This window comes from Stomoxys calcitrans, chromosome 2, assembly GCF_963082655.1.
Source record: "Stomoxys calcitrans chromosome 2, idStoCalc2.1, whole genome shotgun sequence".
In the NCBI taxonomy this organism is placed as follows: Eukaryota; Metazoa; Arthropoda; class Insecta; order Diptera; family Muscidae; genus Stomoxys; species Stomoxys calcitrans.
This window is the reverse complement of record NC_081553.1, coordinates 83,672,275-83,690,923: the sequence shown is the minus strand read 5'-3', so window position 1 is coordinate 83,690,923 and position 18,649 is coordinate 83,672,275. Positions and strand designations below refer to the sequence as shown.

The 18,649-nt window shown below is 34.7% G+C and overlaps 1 protein-coding gene across 5 annotated transcripts in view; it reads left to right on the top strand.

Annotated features, from left to right (window-relative positions):
• The window catches only part of LOC106083323 (discs overgrown protein kinase), a 31,695-nt gene extending 28,582 nt beyond the window's left edge, over positions 1–3,113 (top strand). For all 5 annotated transcript variants that reach the window (XM_013246259.2, XM_013246258.2, XM_013246257.2 and 2 more), the window contains exon 3: positions 63–3,113. In XM_013246259.2, the coding sequence (XP_013101713.2) occupies positions 200–1,546 (1,347 nt within the window). In that variant the 5' untranslated portion in view covers positions 63–199 and the 3' untranslated portion in view covers positions 1,547–3,113. The remainder of the gene's footprint in view (positions 1–62) is intronic.
• The last annotated feature ends 15,536 nt before the right edge of the window (positions 3,114–18,649 follow it).

Here is an 18,649-nt window from a genome sequence, read left to right as displayed (position 1 = left end):
AATAATAATAATACCATGTTGTCGTATATAGTATTAATTTTCCTTTACCTTTTGTTTTGCAGAAACGCCATCATCAGAGGGTGAGGCTCTGATCTGATCACCTCTCGCTCGCTTGTGCTGCAACAGCACATCGCAAACATAAGTGTAACCTGCACATACACACACACACCCACCCCCCCATACACATACAGACAACACAATGGAGTTACGTGTTGGCAATAAATATCGTCTTGGACGCAAAATTGGCTCCGGTTCCTTTGGTGATATCTATTTGGGCACAACAATAAACACAGGCGAAGAGGTGGCCATTAAATTAGAATGTATACGCACCAAACATCCCCAGTTACACATTGAATCGAAATTCTATAAAATTATGCGCGGCGGCATTGGCATACCGCGCATAATATGGTGTGGCAGTGAAGGCGACTATAATGTTATGGTTATGGAGTTGTTGGGCCCCTCCCTGGAAGATTTATTTAATTTCTGCAATCGCCGTTTCACACTGAAGACGGTACTGCTGCTGGCCGATCAAATGATATCACGCATCGATTTTATACATTCGCGTGATTTTATACATCGAGACATAAAACCGGACAATTTCCTAATGGGCTTGGGAAAGAAGGGCAATTTGGTGTACATAATTGATTTTGGGCTGGCGAAAAAGTTCCGTGATTCCAGATCCATGAAGCACATACCATATCGGGAAAACAAAAATCTAACGGGCACCGCACGCTATGCATCCATTAACACACATTTAGGAATCGAACAGTCAAGGCGTGATGATCTCGAATCATTGGGCTATGTATTAATGTATTTCAATTTGGGCGCCCTGCCCTGGCAAGGACTGAAAGCGGCAAATAAACGACAGAAATATGAGCGTATTTCCGAAAAGAAACTATCGACCACAATAGTGTCGCTGTGTAAAGGCTTCCCTAGTGAGTTTATCAACTATTTGAACTACTGCCGGCAATTGCATTTCGAACAACGCCCCGACTACTGTTATCTACGCAAACTGTTCCGCAATCTATTTCATCGTCTGGGCTTTACATACGATTATGTATTCGATTGGAATTTGTTGAAATTCGGTGGACCAAGGAATCCGCAGGCCTTGCAACAGGCCCAAGATGGCAATGGCGGACATCAGACGGCCCAAGATGGCAATGGACCACAGACGCAACAACAACAGCCCACACAGCAACAAGCACATCAGCACAATCAAAACCAAATAAGCAGTGCTGTGGCGGCCACAGTAGGTGGCAGCGGCGGTGGCGCTGCACAACAACTGATGAGCACTGGCGGTGCTGGAGGCCAAACATTAGTTAGCAGTAGCGGTGGTGGTGGTGGTGGCGGCATAATGGGTGCAGGCTCCCAAATGCTGGTTGGCGGCGGTGGCAACGGCGGTCTCACCATGGACGATTCAATGGCAGCCACAAATTCATCGCGCCCTCCCTACGATACACCTGAACGTCGTCCCTCGATTCGCATGCGCCCTGGCGGTGTTGTACAACCGGGTGGCGTGGTGGCCGATATAAGAAATGCAAAATAATATCTTATCTTTTAGATTTCTATCAATCTATCATCTACTATTTCATATATTATGTTTATACCTATCTACTATCTAATATATATATATACTTGCGCTCGTCACTAAATTTAGACACTTGGTTTGGGGGAAGAAAAAAAAAAACAAAAACCCAAACAAAAACGAAGTGGCAACAACGGCGGCACACAACGAGAACGCACTTGTTTGATTGTTTGTTGGATGGTGAGTGCGCCTTCACAATATGGTGTCTGTATGAGGCCCCTGTGATGAGATAAATCGGCTGTCTGCACGTTGGTTGTTTCGTTTGTCTTGACTGTCTTGGCTGTCTGTCTGTCCGTCAGCAGCAGTATAGTAGTGAGCAAGTGTGTATGTCAACACCACTCCTCCCCAAAAACCATGCCCCTGCCCTTACCACCACCACCCTAAACTCTCTCACACACACACACACACATACATAGATACATACATACATACATACATCTAGTTTGTAGAACCTTGTATATTATTTTTAGATGTTTTTATTAATTTCATTATTAACAAAACGCAATTATAAGTCTTTACTTTTTTTTCATAGAATTTGTGAAAAAAAGGAAGCAAAGGAAAACAAAATTTCATTTAAATGTTCAAAGAATTAGAATTTTTATGTTTATTTATACTATAATGGAAATATGCAATTAGTTACTCTTTTGTTATGTTTTTTGTTTTAATTGCAAATTCTTAAGTTTCAATGCATAGGAGAAACACCAGTTTAAAACAAGAAGCGCTTGAGGGAAATCAGGCCAGACTTGCTTGTTTTGCCATTGGACGCCAACTCTCCCTTTGATGAGTGCTCAGTGTGTGTGGACAACATTCAAGAGGAGTGAAATTCTAAGGCAAGTTTAGCTTAATTTTCTTCTCAGCAGCTATTTAAACATGGGTTTGAACTAGATTTTCCTTTTTTGTTTTTTTTTTTTAATTTCCCCCACTTACAAAAAAAACAAAAACTAAATTCAATGTATAGAAATGCTTTAATTTGAAGTGAACAGAAACAAAAACAAAAACTAATTTAAATTAAATAAAAAAATATAAAACATAATAATTAAATAATTAATTATAAAGCTTATTGTAATTTTATACAAATAAATGAAGTTTATCCGAAAAAGAAAACAGAACACATTAAAACCCTAAAAAACAACACTGTATCACACTCTCTCTATAGAAAGATATATTAACAAAACAGAAAATATCAAATCAAAGTCTTAAAGATTTTTAATTTTTCCCAAAATCCTGCTATAAAAAAGGGTAAAAAAAATATTTCCCTAAAAGGCACTATATAAGAAATTTAAAATATATATTTTTTTTTTTATATTACAAAATAAGTTTTCAGACTCACACCAACACACATACACAACTCTATATCCCAGTATGCAGAGAAAGGAGCATATCTTAAATGTGTATTATGGACCGCCCTTAAAAAATTCACTTTCTCCCAATCTTTTCTTTGCTCGTTCTTTTCTTTTCACCAATCGACTAGAAATCCTTCATTCATAAATATTTTTGTGTAACAATAGAAGTGTATTTTTTTAACAAATCCTTTGTTTTTGTTTTAAGCATTTTTACTAAAACAAATAGACAAAGGCATGACTTGGTTTATAAAAATGATAAAAAAAAGAGAAAAACAATATAAACTATACTAAAGTATATATTCATACAAACTGTAAACTGTAAACTTATAAAAAAAGTTATGAGAAAAAAATAATAAAACAAAAATGTGTACTAGCTCATAGAGGAAGAAACAGAGTATGGAAAAATCAAAATATTAAAAAAAAATATATATATAAACAACATATAAACTTTCTTTGTATTGAAATGCCCAAAAACCGCCAAAAGATAAAACAAACGTTAATCTTATATTCCAAATTAAACAAATTCAATCATTTATTTTGGCTTTAAAAAAATATTTCACTTTTTTCTGCCCTACTGCCAAAACCTGGGAGTTGTATAGACAGAAAAAAAATTTAACTAAAATCATACAACTTAAATAATTTGAAAATTTAAGATATTCATGTCTTCATTAGTTTTTTTATAATTATATTAATGAAAATTGTCGCTAAACTTTAGGGGATTAAGTCAAATTGACATATTACTCAAATTTAGTATTTTCATTCTCGAGAATGACTGATTTCATAATAGAATCAATATGCATATATTTCGACCTTGGAGGATACATCCGCCACTTCGTACTCCCTTTGGGGGTGCCAAAAGACAAAAACAATAACAGAAGACTTCTAAAATTGCTATCGCACGATATAAGCAGTCACTTTCTGCATTCATAAGACTTTCCTTATGTACGTCAAATACGAATAGAGCGCGCTCTAATCGATACGTATTCTCTTATGTATTGTATTGTTTTATAGACATGTGTCTGCTTTGAACAAACGATAATGAAATAAAAGCTCGCTTTAAACGAAGAATTGCATATTTGTTTGCAAATCCGTTTCTCATATTAAATTTGTCGTACATATCACACAATGTGTCAGAGTTGCTATTTTTGTACCCTCCACCATAGGACAAATTTCGTCATTCCGTTTGTAACACCTCGAAATATTCGTCTAAGAACCCATAAGGTATATATATTCTTGATCGTCATGACATTTTAAGTGGATCTAGCCATGTCCGTCCGTTTGTCTATCTGTCGTAAGTACTTTCGAAGGAGTAAGGATAGCCGCTTGAAATTTTGTACAAATACTTTTTATTAGTGTAGGTCGATTGGGATTGTAAATGGGCCATGTTTTGATATAGCTGTCATATATACCGATCTTGGATCTTGACTTCTTAAGCCAATAGCCAACATGAAGTTGTTCGTTACTTCCTTCCAACAACTGTGCCAAATATGGCTTAAATCGATCTATAACCTGATATAGCTGCCATATAAACCGATCTTTGATCTTGAATTCTTGAACCACTATAGGGCGCAATTCTTATCCAATTTGGCTGAAATTGAGCATAAAGTGTTCTGTTATGATTTCCAACAAATGCAATAAATATGGTTCAAATCGATACATAACCTGATATAGCTGCCATGTAAACCGATCAGGAATGTTGAGTTTTTTGGCTTCAGATAATAAAAATTAACAAAACTGTAGCCTTTGGAGCAAAATTCATTGAATTTTTAGCTTTAGACAAAATTTTTTCTATAGAAAAATCATTTGAAAATTTTTTCTTTAACAAAAAATGTATCAAACTTACTCCTTTTAAGAAAATTTCATTGAAATTTTGTTCTTCCCGACAGCTACACAGAAAATTTTTCTAAATTAGCAAATAATTTTTTAATTATTTTATTTTTTAAATTTTTTAAAATTTCAAAAAAGTTTTAATTTGAAAATGTTTATTTTTTCTTGGTATTTTTTTCTGTGAAAATCAAATATGAATATATGTAGATCGACTTTTGGCTTTATCTAAAGGTTTATTTCAGGAATTGGCAGGTTTAAACTGTTTGTCTATCTCGAAACGAATTTTTGGTTTCACTCAAGAGTTTGTTTACATTTTCGCTACAATTCGAGCAAAAATGAAGAATTTCGACGTATAAACAGACTAACAAAGCCAAAAGAGCTAAAAACTAAGCAAAATGAATACTAAAAACTCTCTATATAGACGAATATAGATCAGAAAAAAATAAGCCCAGACAAACGAAAAGCAACTGTTCGGACATTAATTTTTTGAGTAGCTCAGCTCTATGACTAATTTTAGGATAAAAGCGTAACATCCGAATTATATGGGAAGGAAACTATATCTATCCAAATCTGTGAACTAAATCACGTAGCATTAGTGCATAGGACCGATTGCCGTGCAAGATGTATGTCCCAATTGTAACCAGGGACCGCACGATATAGGTCACCTGTTTAACTGCCCAGTAAAACTCACTAGACTCAGACCCAGATCCCTGTAGACGCACCCCATCTTAGTCCCAGATTTCCTGGGTCTTGACACTCAACAGAATCAAGAAATTGACCTCCCCTGGCAAACCAGAGTAGTTCTGGCTAAATTACGTTCCGGCAGATGCACCCGCCTCAACTCCTACAGAGCAAGGATTGATGCTGACGTGCAAGATGTATGCCCCGATTGTAACCAGGGACCGCACGATACACGTCACCTGTTTAACTGCCCAGCCAAACCCACTCGACTCAGACCCAGATCCCTGTAGACGCACCCCATCTTAGTCGCAGTGTTCCTGGGTCTTGACACTCAATAGAATCATGCAGACTAAAGATAGAACACAACAAACTGCTACAACAACAAAACAACAACCGATCGCCGCGGCAACATGACGGCCATATATAGAGGCGCCAATAATTCAAATTGTCATATCGAGTACCACAGGTGCTTTGTATTTAAGCAAGGGTCGGTGCCGCCCGGATTCCCACTGAGACTGTCCACTCGATACGACACAACTGCATTTACGTTTACTCTTACGGATCAGTACTATCCGTCACCTGTGGACGCGCCCGGTAGTTCTCATGGTATGGGTGAACACCACATATTTTGGAGCTCAACGTTTCAACCAGTGTGGTAGTCACATGCCGGGACATAATAGGAGTTGTTGTAGCCACATTTTCATGTGGAGGTGGCAATCAAGCTCCTGTAGATGAGAAAGTTCGTTCCGGTCCAAAGGTCTGATCGCCGTGGAAACATGGTGGCAATTGGTTATTTAAAGGCGCCATTAACTCGCCTTGTCATATTGAGCAACATAGGCACTCAATATTAAAGCAAAAGCCGGTGCCGCCCGACCTCTCGCTGACACTTTCCGCTCGATACCGCTGATTGACCGCCGCGACTGACGTTGCAGCTACTTCGTATGAAGCATTGCACTATCCGCAACCTGTGGACGGTAGCTCGCAGCTAAGCTTATCGTAATAGCAATGATGCTCCCGTGTCACGATTGTCTATTGTGAATCGATGCTTGAGGTGTTATCAGTCGGTATGTTTTTGTCATCTAAATGTTAGAAACGGATGAAGGAATAAATATATTTTGCTTTATTATTGTGAGCTCTACTTTCATCGGACTTACATATGGTTGTAAAAAGTTAAGCACACGACAAAAGCACATGTCGATTAGAACTAAAAAACAGTTAAGCTTTCCACTCGAACCATGTAGCTGCTTTAATTATTCTGCCAATCGCATTTTTCTTACCACATACCTAATTAAAGTAAATTAGGGTAATGAATAATGACAAAATAGTTGTTTGATACTTATCGGCGTCAAATGTGAATTTAAAATATTCGATTTTTTGACAACATTCAAGAGTGTAGGAATATCACAATTCTAGAGAGAGGGAGAGAGAGAAAGAAAGAATATAAAAGCAAGTATGAAAGCGCGATTTTTTTGACAACATTCAAGAGTGTAAGAATATTACAATTCTAGAGAGAGGGAGAGAGAAAGAAAGAAAGTAAGAAAGAAAACAAAAGCAAATTTGAAAGTGCGATTTAGTACGTGTTTATCCTCCTTACAGTCAATTGCTACTGGAAAAATATACAAAATACATGTATAAAAATAGGAGGAAAATGCATATTCCTTGGTTGACAAATTTCAAGAAATTAATAAAGTAACCAACGAACAAATTTCACCACTTATTAATTTTTTGCACATTGTGATTAGAATTAGATTAACGGGTGTAAATCAGCTGATTTGTGCATGTGTGTGTTTTCAGTTTTTGCGAACGTTGTTCAAAACATTGAAAAATGAGTGTTGGCGCAGTTTACCTTAAAATCTTTTGAAAGAGTTTTAAAATTGAAAATGAGAGTTTAATTGAGTGCTTCGTCTTTCATTAATAAATTAAAAAAAACTATTTGAGTAAAACGGTTACCAGTGAAAAAGTCAAGCGAAGGTATTGTGCATAAGTGGAGCTCAAAATATTGCCACCAACTAGATTCAGAGCGAGATTGTGCAAAAAACCGCTTGTAAGTAGACTTGCTTGAAGATTCTTTGGCAAAGGTCGGAAATACGCATACACACTATTGCACATTATTGTGCACGCGTGCAAGAAAATAAGCCCATAGGATGCATATATGTTAGATTGCCCGCCACTGGTATTTGGTATGTATTACACAGACTTGTTATGTTGTTTTTATAACCAAGAATTTGGCAACAATTGGAAATATTGACCCCTCTATCCTAAAATATACGTTGAAAGTTAGTAGTCCATTGGGATCAATACATTAGCGACATAGCAAAGGTCTCTCCACTATTTAAGTATAAATTAATTTTAATATTCCTAAAAATCTAAAAGGTGGATTTGTTAAAGCTGCCGCCTTTAATTAAGCAAGAGAGCCGAAATTAGGCATACAATTTTTTTCCCATACACAGCTTAATGTGTTTCCCAATTATAAGTGTGCACGCTCGTTCCGGTTCATAGGACCGTGGGAACATGATAGCCATTGGTTATTTAAAGGCGCGAATAACTCGCCTTATTATATCGAGTATCATAGGCACTCAATATTTAAGATGTTGTTGTTGTAGCAGTGTGTTATACACTGAGGTGACAGGCTTTGCCGATGAAGAACTCCATCGGGTCAATCCGGTGTGTACAACCGGCTGCCATGGGATTGCTCAATATTTAAGGAATCAGCGGTATTGAGCGGAGAGTCTCAGTGAGAAGTCGGGCGGCAAAGACTCTTCGTTCCTTCCTCAATATTTAAGGAAAATTGTTTGCCGCCCGACCTCTCACTGAGACTACTCGATACCGCTGATTGCCCGCGACTGCCGATGCAGCTACTGCGTATGAAGCAACCTGCGGACGCACCCGGTAGCTCTTAGCGGAGCGTGCTTCTTATATCTATGTTATGTAAACACACATCGGTGTACTTTTCGATATATATATATATATATATATATATACATCGATTTGCATTTTTCATCGAATGCTGATTTTTCATCCAATTTCAATGCAATTTTGGATAGCGAATTAAATTAGTGTACCCTGCAACTGTACTAAGTTTAACACATAGATCCATATTCCATATTGAACCTTTCGACTATAGGGAATATGAAATCCCCCAACGTACAGAATACATCAGTAGAAAGAAAAAAAAGTTCTCTTCCCTTCGAAAGAAAATCAAGCGAGAGAGGAGCTCTCATAGACTTGAGCTTCGCCCAGTCAGTCACTTCAGGGTTATTTGCTTTTAGGAAATCCAGACACGCATAAAGGTATTCACCTATAAGCCTGTGTCTTTTCACCGCAATTGCGGACGAATGATTAAAAGATGGTCTTCCATCTCCTTCATATGCATTCGATGCAATTTTGAATAGCGGATTAAATTAGTGTACCCTGCAACTGTACTAAGTATAACACATAGATCCATTTTCCATATTGAATCTTTCGACTAAAGGGAATATGAGATCCCCCAACGTACAGAACACATCAGTAGAAAGAAAAAAGAAGTGAAGAGAAAACCAACACACAAGACAAACGCGAAAAAAGGAACCAAGCGAAGAGAGACGCTCTCATAGACTTGAACTTTGCCCAGTCAGTCACTTCAGTCACGAATAGAGGTATTCACCTATAAGCCACCACGAGTGCGGGCGATTATCTCCTCCCTCTCCAACGCCACAGACTCTGCAGAAGGCACAGACAAATTGTTATATATTTACGGCCATATTCACAAAACTTAATGAAGCCTTAAAAAATATGGGCAATGCTCTAATTTCTTATTACCTGCATTAATTGATTAATAAAAAAAAATCAAGATAAGATTTTCCCCATGATTTTTCCTTATTCAGATTTTTCTTCCACACTTCCTCCGACATTTAAATAAAGCATTTTTATGACACTATTTGCTGGACAAGATTCTATTGTTTTATGGGGCTGAATAAAAACTTTAGATGTTTTTCAAACTAAGTTTGTGAGTATATTGGATAATTTAAAAAATAAAAATGACTAAGAACTATATACATATAAAAAAACAAGCAAAAAACTAAATATATATATGCAATATTTGCAAAACCAGAAAATTTATGTAGAAATGCAACAACACACAAATTTACTATAAAAAACGACAACAAAAACCCGATATAAATTAAAGCATGATAACTGAAATTAATAATAGAAACAAAATAAAAACTCTAAAATTCAAAATAACAAAAAACAAAGAAACAAACAAAACAATAGTTTTAAGGCAAACACAAGTATCTTATAGTTAGCGTAAACAAAAACATAAAGAAAACAAATAAAATATTCAAAATATTAAATCTAATTTCTTTATATATACATAAAACAAAAGCTTATAAACTAAAAAAAACCAAAAAAAAAAGAGGAAAAATATATAAAAAAAAACATTAAAACGTAAAATTCAAGTATATAGACTTAAAAAAATCAACAACAACAAAAACAAGTGAAACTAAAAACATGAAAAGATAAGTAAAAAGAAACCCCCTTTTAAAAAAATGTTTTAAAGCAAAATTTAAGAAAACAAATCCGCCTCCTCGTCCCTTCCCAAATATCCTAGAGTCCTCAAACTTCTTGTAACCTCTCAAATGTTTTTCTTTTTTTTTTTTTTTTTTTTTTGTTTTTCTGCATAATGCTTTTCTTTTAAGTTTATATCATTTAACATATTTTGTACATTTTTTATATATCAACACACATACATACAAACACACACACACACATAGGAATGAACTCATTATTTTTTAAGTTTCTTTAAAAGTTTCATTATCTTTTAGGTTCTTTTAAAAAAAGGAAATTATGCATACATATAACATAAAAAATATAGAAACAAACAAGTTTTATTGCTAAGAAATGAAACAAAAACTACAAAAAATAAACAAATAATTAAACATAAAAAATAAGAGAACTAATTTAAAAAATATGTGTAGTTATAAAAAACAAAAGAAAATATGAAATGCGAACGAAAAACAAAATAAAAGAAATCTAAAACAACTTTTTAATCATTAAATTCTAATATTAAGTTATAGATCTAAAAGGATCCTAATAAAATTTTCCCTGCCTGCTGATGTCCATGAAATTATCTGCTGTTTTGCTTAAAGTTTTAGCAGAATTATTATTTTAAGTTTTTTTTTTCACCTTATCCTTGCTCTGGTCCTTTTTCTTTGGAGCATAGGCACTTTATAGTAGGACGCAATTTTGGTATTTTAGTTTAAAGTTTAAACTATGGAGTAAAAAAGCCTAACCAATATAAAGTATGGTAGTCAAAGGCAAGGTATTGCAACAAAATTGACAGGAATTGTGTTCAGAAAAACTTCATTGAAAGGTTGTGTTTAAAGAATATTCAACAAATAGTTGTGGTTGTATGTATTTTATGGAAATTTTGTCTATACTGAAGATAAAAATTTTTTCTCTAGAGAAAATTTCAGAGAAATTTTGCCTTTAGGGAAAAATTTTATGAAAATTTTGTCTTGAAAGAAAATTTCTTGGAGATTTGTCTTGAAATAAAATTTCTTGGAAATTTTGTCTTTAGAAAGATTCTTCGAAATTTTGTTTGTAGATAAAATTTCTTGGAAATTTGGTCTCTAGAGAAGAGAAAATTTCTTAGAAATATTGTCTTTAGAAAAAATTTCTTGGAAATTTTGTATGTACAGAAAATTTTATAGAAATTTTGTCTTTAGGGAAAAATTTATAGAGAAAATTTCACAAAAATTTTATCTTAAGAAAAAAATTCTTAGAAATCGTCTTAAAACAAAATTTCCAAGAAAATTTCAGAGAAATTTTGTCTCTAGAGAAAATTTCTAGGAAATTTTGTCTTTGGAAAAAAATTCTTGGAAATTGTCTTTAGGAAAAAAATTTCATGAAATGTTTGTCTAATGGAAAAAATTTCACAGAAATTTTGTCTTTAGATTTTTTTTTTGAAAATTTCTTCGAAATTTTGTCTCTAGAAAAAATTTCTTTGAAATTTTGTCTCTAGAGAAAATTTCTTGGAATTTTTGTCTCTAGAGAAATTTTCTTGTCCTTAGAGAAAAGTTCTTGGAAATTTTGTCCTAGAGAAAATTTCCAATAAATTTAGTCTGTAGAGAAAATTTTATAGAAATTTTGTCTTTAGGGAAAAATTTCATGAAAATTATGTCTTATAGATAAAATTTCAGTGAAATAGATAAAATTTCACTGAAATTTTATCTTAGGAAAAAATTTCACTGAAATTTTATCTTAGGAAAAAATTTCACTGAAATTTTATCTTAGGAAAAAATTTCACTGAAATTTTATCTTAGGAAAAAATTTCTTGGAAATTGTCTTTAGGAAAAAAATTTCACAGAAATTTTATCTTTAGATTTTTTGTTTTTGAAAATTTCTTCGAAATTTTATCTCTAGAGAAAATTTCTGGGAATTTTTGTCTCTAGAGAAAATTTCTTGTCTTTAGAGAAAATTTCTTGGAAATTTTGTCTTTAGGAAAAAAAAATCAATAAAATTTTTGTCTAATGGAGAACATTTTACAGAAATGTTGTCTTTAGATTTTTTTTTTTTTGAAAATTTTGTCTTTAGAAAAAATTTCTTGAAAATTTTGTCTCTAGAGAATTTTTTTTGGAAATTTTGTCTCTAGAGAAAATTTCTTGTCTTTTGAGAAAATTTCTTGTCTTTAGAGAAAATTTCTTGAAAAAAGAGAGAAAAAAGTCTGTTGAGAAAATTTTATAGAAATTTTGTCTTTAGGGAAAATTTACATAAAAATTATCTCGTATAGATAAAATTTTACTGAAATTTTGTCTTAGGAAAACTTTTTTGGAAATTGTCTTGAAACAAAGTTTTTTTCGGAAATTTTGTCTGTAGTGAAAATTTCCTAGAAATTTTGTCTTTAGGAAAAACTTTCATGAAATTTTTGTCTTATAGAAAAAATTTCTTGGAAATTTCGTCTCTAGAGAAAATTTCTTGAAAAATTTATCTTTAGATAAAATTTTTATAAAATTTTGTCCTTAGAGAAAATTTCTTGAAATTTTTGACTTTAGAGAAAATTTATTGGAAATCGGACCTCAATGTTCCAGCTTGTTCACAGCTATCCCGTGCCGGGTGCAGGATTGTGCTGCCTAAAAGAAGAGCCCTATCTGGCTATAAATAAATATGTCAAATCAATAGCAACCCAGAAATTATTCCCAAATAGAGAACAGAGTAGTAGTTTGGCAACTCATTCTATTTGTTGCATTGAGGTCACTCAAGATCAGCTATATAAGAATTAAGCGTCTTGTATATCTCGCCCTTTTGGGTTTGAATGCAAGAATCATGCAGAATTACGTGCATAACTGACGATTACGCTTTGAATATTTTTGGCTGATAGAATATAGAAAAGGAAGAGACTTAATATTGCCGATAATTTTGACACCCATGGAAAATGTTGTGTTTAATTCAACAAGATTTTGAATTTTCATTGTCAAATGCGAAAAAATTTCAGTTTTCTCGCAGAGCGGACTCTTCGCTGTAAGTATGTTATACACTGACATATATATATAAAACTTAACATTTATTAGAACTTAACCTCTAACCTGTCGTCCGTTAAAGTTTTATGGGTCGATTACAGATTGCAGCCCAACTTCAGTTGCGTTGCCAAGAAGAAAAATTGTTACAGAATTTTCCAATTCTGTTGTTGTTATCGTAACTTCATTTTCATGTGGATGTGGCAATCCTCGTCAAGCTCCTGTAGGTGAGCAAGGACCGACCTCCGCGGAAACAGGTTGGCCATTGGTTATTTAAAGGGGCCATTTACTCGCCTTGTCATATCGAGCATCATAGGCACTCAGTATTTGTGCAATAGCCGGTGCCGCCGAACATATCATGTCCTGTGTGGTGGTCGCAGCTATCCCGTGCCGGATTTCAATGCTGTAATAAATTGGAGCAGAACGTTCAAAGATTTCACTTAGAGTTATCAACTGTTATTCTTTTTTACTGAAACTTTGCATCTTGGATGCTGTTGTGACTTACGATCGTCATGCAAAGTATGATCTGAATCGATTCTTACTTAGGGAGACCACTGTAGCGCAGAGGTTAGCATGTCCGCCTATGACGCCGAACGCCTGGGTTCGAATCTTGGCGAGACCATCAGAAAAAATTTCAGCGGTGGTTTTCCCCTCCAAATGCTGGCAACATTTGTGAGGTATTATGCCATGTAAAACTTCTCTCCAAAGAGGTGTCGCGGCATGCCGTTCAGACTCGGCTTTAAAAAGGAGGTCCCTTATCATTGAGCTTAAACTTGAATCGGACTGCACTCATTGATATGTGAGAATTTTGTTTGTTTGTTTCGTGAGGTAAGCGTCGATACACGTGTCTCCTTTTTTTGCGTCATTCACAATCTGGTCAGGTTTTCCTGTTATTTTTTATACTTACCACCGTAGGATAGGGGTATATTCATTTAGTCATTCCGGTTGCAACACATGGAAATATAAATTTCCGACCCTATAAAGTATATGTATTTCGGATCGTCGTAAAATTCTAAGACGATTTAACGATGTCTGTGTGTCCGTCTGTTGTAATCACTCTAGAGTCTCCAAAAATTGAGATATTGAGCTGAAATTTGGCACAGATACGTCTTTTTAATGCACGCTGGTTTAGTTCTTGAACGGGCCAAATCGGACCATATTTGGAAATAGCTGCTATATAGACCAATTTTCCGATAAAGGGTCTAAAGCCCATAAAAACTTTATTTTTCATCCGATTTTGCTGAAATTTTAAAGATAGAGTAGTTCTAGGCCGACAACTGACCCAAATATGGTTCAGATCGGACTATATTTAGATCTAGCTACCATATAGACCGATCTTCCGATAAAGGGTCTGAAGGCCATAAAAGCTTTATTTATTACCCGATTTCACTGAAATCGGGTTATTTTGAGCCTCCCGACATCTGACGTAAATTTGTTTCAGATCGGACTATATTTAGATATAGCTTTCATGTAGACCGATCTTTCGATAATGGGTCTGAAGGCCAAAAAGTTTTATTTATTACCCGATTTCGCTGAAATTTAAAACAGTGGGTTAATTTAAGCCTCCCGACATCCGACCTAAATATGGATTTCATATTTCCATATTTAGCTGTAGCCGCCATATAGACCGATCTCCCGATAAAGGGCCTGAAGCCCATAAAAGCTTAATTTTTTACGCGATTTCGCTGAAATATGAAACAATGGGTTATTTTAAGCCTACCGTCACTTGACCTAAATAAGGGTTTAATCGGACTATATTTATATATATAGCTGTCATATAGACCGATCTTCAGATGAAGTGTCTGAAGCCCATAAAAACTTTATTTTTTAACCGATTTTACTGAAATTTGAAACAGTGAGTTTTTTTAGTCTCCTGACACCCGACCTAAATATGGTTCAGATTTAGATACAGCTGTCATATAGACCGATCTGCCGATAAGGGGTCTTAAGCCAATAAAAGATTTATTTATTACCCGATTTCGCTGAAATTTGAAACAGTGGATTTTTCTGAGCCTCACAATCCCATGGCAGCCGGTTGTATGTACCGGATTGACCCGATAAATTCCTTCATCGGCAAGGGCTGCCGCCTCAGTGTACCACACATTGCTACTACTACTGAGCCTCACGATATCCAACCTTAATATGGTTCAGATCGATTTATAATTGAATATATCGGCCAAAAAGACCAATATTTTGTTCTACAAAATTGAATAGTGACATATATATGTCCGTGCCGAATTTGAACGCTTAAGTTATCCAATTTTCACCGGATTGTGACGAAATGGGGTTTACATATATACCCGAGGGGGTGGGTGTCCAAAGTTCGGGCCGGCCGAACATAATGCCTTTTTACTTGTTTTTTTTTAATCTATTCTTCACACCTTTCCATTGAGTACCATATTGCTTGCAAGGCTAAAGCACTAATCTTGTCAAGGGATTGAAAAATTTAAGGACCTATAGATATATTTTCCCGAATTTGAATTTGAGATTAGTATTGGGCGGTACTCAAACTATGTCTGAGGGCCACATTTCAAAAATAAAGCAGGTGTGTCCTATAAAGTGCAATTGACCACCCTGCTCTCCTATCTACTGTTAAACGATCACTTAAAAAAAAAACAACTTTGAGGAAATTTATCTTTATCATAAGTGTGAGAAGTTATCGTTCGTTTTCATATTCATTGCACTTCATTCATTACTAGAAAATTCCCCACCATCCTTAAACACTTTTAAGAGTCATCTTATTGTTTTAATAAGTAAATAGAGTTTTGTTTTTAACACTTTTGGGATAAAGTTAGGACTGATCGACTATTTAATACAACCAATGCATAAATCGTTATAATTAGGGCTGTATTTTTCTTGCTTTCGTTTGTTAATTAATGTATTTTCTTCTATGTTTTAATCAACGAATTTGTCAAAGTTTTCTTTTTTTATAATTTGGTTATCATTTCTGGCGATTTATTTATATATATGTGTATTAGTAATTATAACTTTATTAAAAACAAAACAAATTTTGCTCCTTAATTATAATTTTAAAACATATTTTAATAGTTGTTGTTTAGTTGTTCCTTTATAACAAATATTGAATATTTAAATTTAAAGAATCTTTGAACAAAATGAAAAACAAACATCAACACAAATAAATATTTGAAAGAACCCACTTATTATAAACAAAATAAAAAATAAAAATATAAACAAAAACAAATGACAACAAAACAAAAAACTGTAAAATATTAATATTAAATTTAATTTAAATATAATAAAACTAATAAGAAATTTAATACCTAAATATACAATTTTATATATATATTACAAAAAAAGAAACACTTTATCATTTATTTATTTTGTTTTACTGTTTAGTTTTAACCGTTGCTTCTCTGTTCCAAAAAAAATGTTTTAAAGTTATAAAGCGAAATATTTTGTATATATGTACATTTGTAAGTGCAGTAAAAATCGCCTATAATGACATTCAAGGGATCGAAAAATTCACTGTGGGAAATTTTCAAAAATCATTTTTGGCTTTAAATTTGTTTGTAGCTATTGTTATGTACCGTATTTGGGCGCCCCGGTAGCCTTGTTGGTAGCGTGCTTGGATTACCAGTGCAGGGGTCGTGGGTTCGATTCCCGCCGGATTCCCCTGTTGCTACTGTGGTATCACAATGGACTTAAAATTGTCTAAGTGAGTCTATAGAAAGGACTGCCACTCTTACCTAACCTAACCTAACCTATGTACCATATTGCCAAAAAAGTGAAAATTAAAAAAAAATTCTAAGGCCGCACAACTCTTTCCCCCTTCCAATGTGATTTGTATAGCAAAGACTTGAAGTTGTTGAAATGAAACTTTCAAAACTCATTGACAAACAAGACTGGTCGATAAATGCGCTTGCAGTGGCTCTAGAAGTGAAAATCGGCCGATATGATGAGCTCTTTATTGCAATATTTCTCAAAATCGGACGAAAATTTTCATGGCAGCTATATCTAAATCTGAACCGATTTCTATGAAATTCAGAAGTAATAGTAAGAGTCAAAGGAAAATCCTTCCTGCCAAATTTCGAGAGAATCGGTTAACAAATGAGCACTTTATTGCAATATTTATGAAAATCGACCGAACATATACATGGAATCTATATCTAAATCTGAACCGATTTCAACTAAACTTTATGTATATAGTGGAAGTCGTTGAGGAAAGCGTTGTACAAAATTGTGGGAAAATTGGTCAATAAATGCGCTTACAGTGGCTTAAGAAGTGACAATCAGGCGATATATATATGTGACAGCTATATCATCGACGAGACGATCGAATGAAAATTGCGAACTGTACTTTGTACACAAATTAACATGGACAGACAGACAGACGGGCATAGCGATATCGCTTCAGAAAGTGATTCTGAGTCGATATGTATACTTATCAATGGGTCTATCTCCCTTCTTTTTGGGTGTTACAAACAAATGCACTAAGTTATAATACCCTGTACCACAGTAGTGGTGTAGGGTATAAAAATGTTAAGGTTAAACCGTTTCAAGCATCAGAGGGTAAGGCGGTTCCCCCAGTCCCTTAACCACAATTTTTATACCCTCCACCATAGGATGGGGGGTATACTAATTTCGTCATTCCGTTTGTAACACATCGAAATATTGATCTGAGACCCAACAAAGTATTTATATTCTTCATCGTCTTGACATTATATGTCGATTTAACCATGTCCGCCCGTCTGTCGAAAGCTCGCTAACTTTCGAAGGAATTAGAGCTAGGCGCTTGAAATTTTGCATGAAAACTTTCTATTTGTGTAGTTCCGTTGGGATTGTAAGTGGGCTATATCGGTCCATGTTTTGATATAGCTGCCTTGTAAATCGATCATGGATTTTGACTTCTTAAGCCTCTAGGGGGCACAATTCTAATCCGATTTGTCTGAAATGTTGCATGAGGTGTTTTGTTACGACTTCCAACAGCTATGCTAAGTACATTTTTTTCTCCTTCGAGACGAGCTGATTGATCGGAAATTTTTCTTTCAAATGGAAAAGGGAAGCCAGAGATCGCTATACACACCAACCAATATGGGACGCGTTTCGTAATTTGGTTACTATTGCTCATCAGCCATATTCAAGGGTCAAGGGCGCAATTCTTTTCCGATATGTCTGAAATTTTGAATGAAGTGTTTTGTTATGACTTCCAACAACTATGCTAAGTAGATTTGTTTCTCTTTCGAGACGAGCTGAATGATCGGAGATTTTTCTTTGCAAATGGAAAAGGAAAGCCAGAGATCACAATACACAACAAACACTATGGAATGCGTTTCGTAATTTTGTTACAATTGCTCGTCAGCCATATTCAAGGATCAAGGGCCGTACGTTGGTATGTTATACTTGTACCGAATTTATTGCGAAAACGCCTCTACGATATAAATACCACATTAACCACACTCGACAACCCTGTCTATTAGCTGTACTTTTCCCAATGCATGTGTTTTTGTTTAATGACAGATTTTTTGTCTAGCCTATTACGCTACTCCCATGGTATACTCATGATCCTGTGCATCTGTTGGCTTCGAAAGCTAGACAAAGGAATCGACTCTCGCTGCTGCTCCGAGTGCTCAAGTTCGTATCCTGACCGGGCCCTACCGATTTTTTTTTTCATTTTTAAGTTTTTTTGCCTTTTAGGGCGTAGATCATTAAATTTTAAATTTTTTGTTTGTTTCTCTTTCGAGACGAACTGAATGATCAGA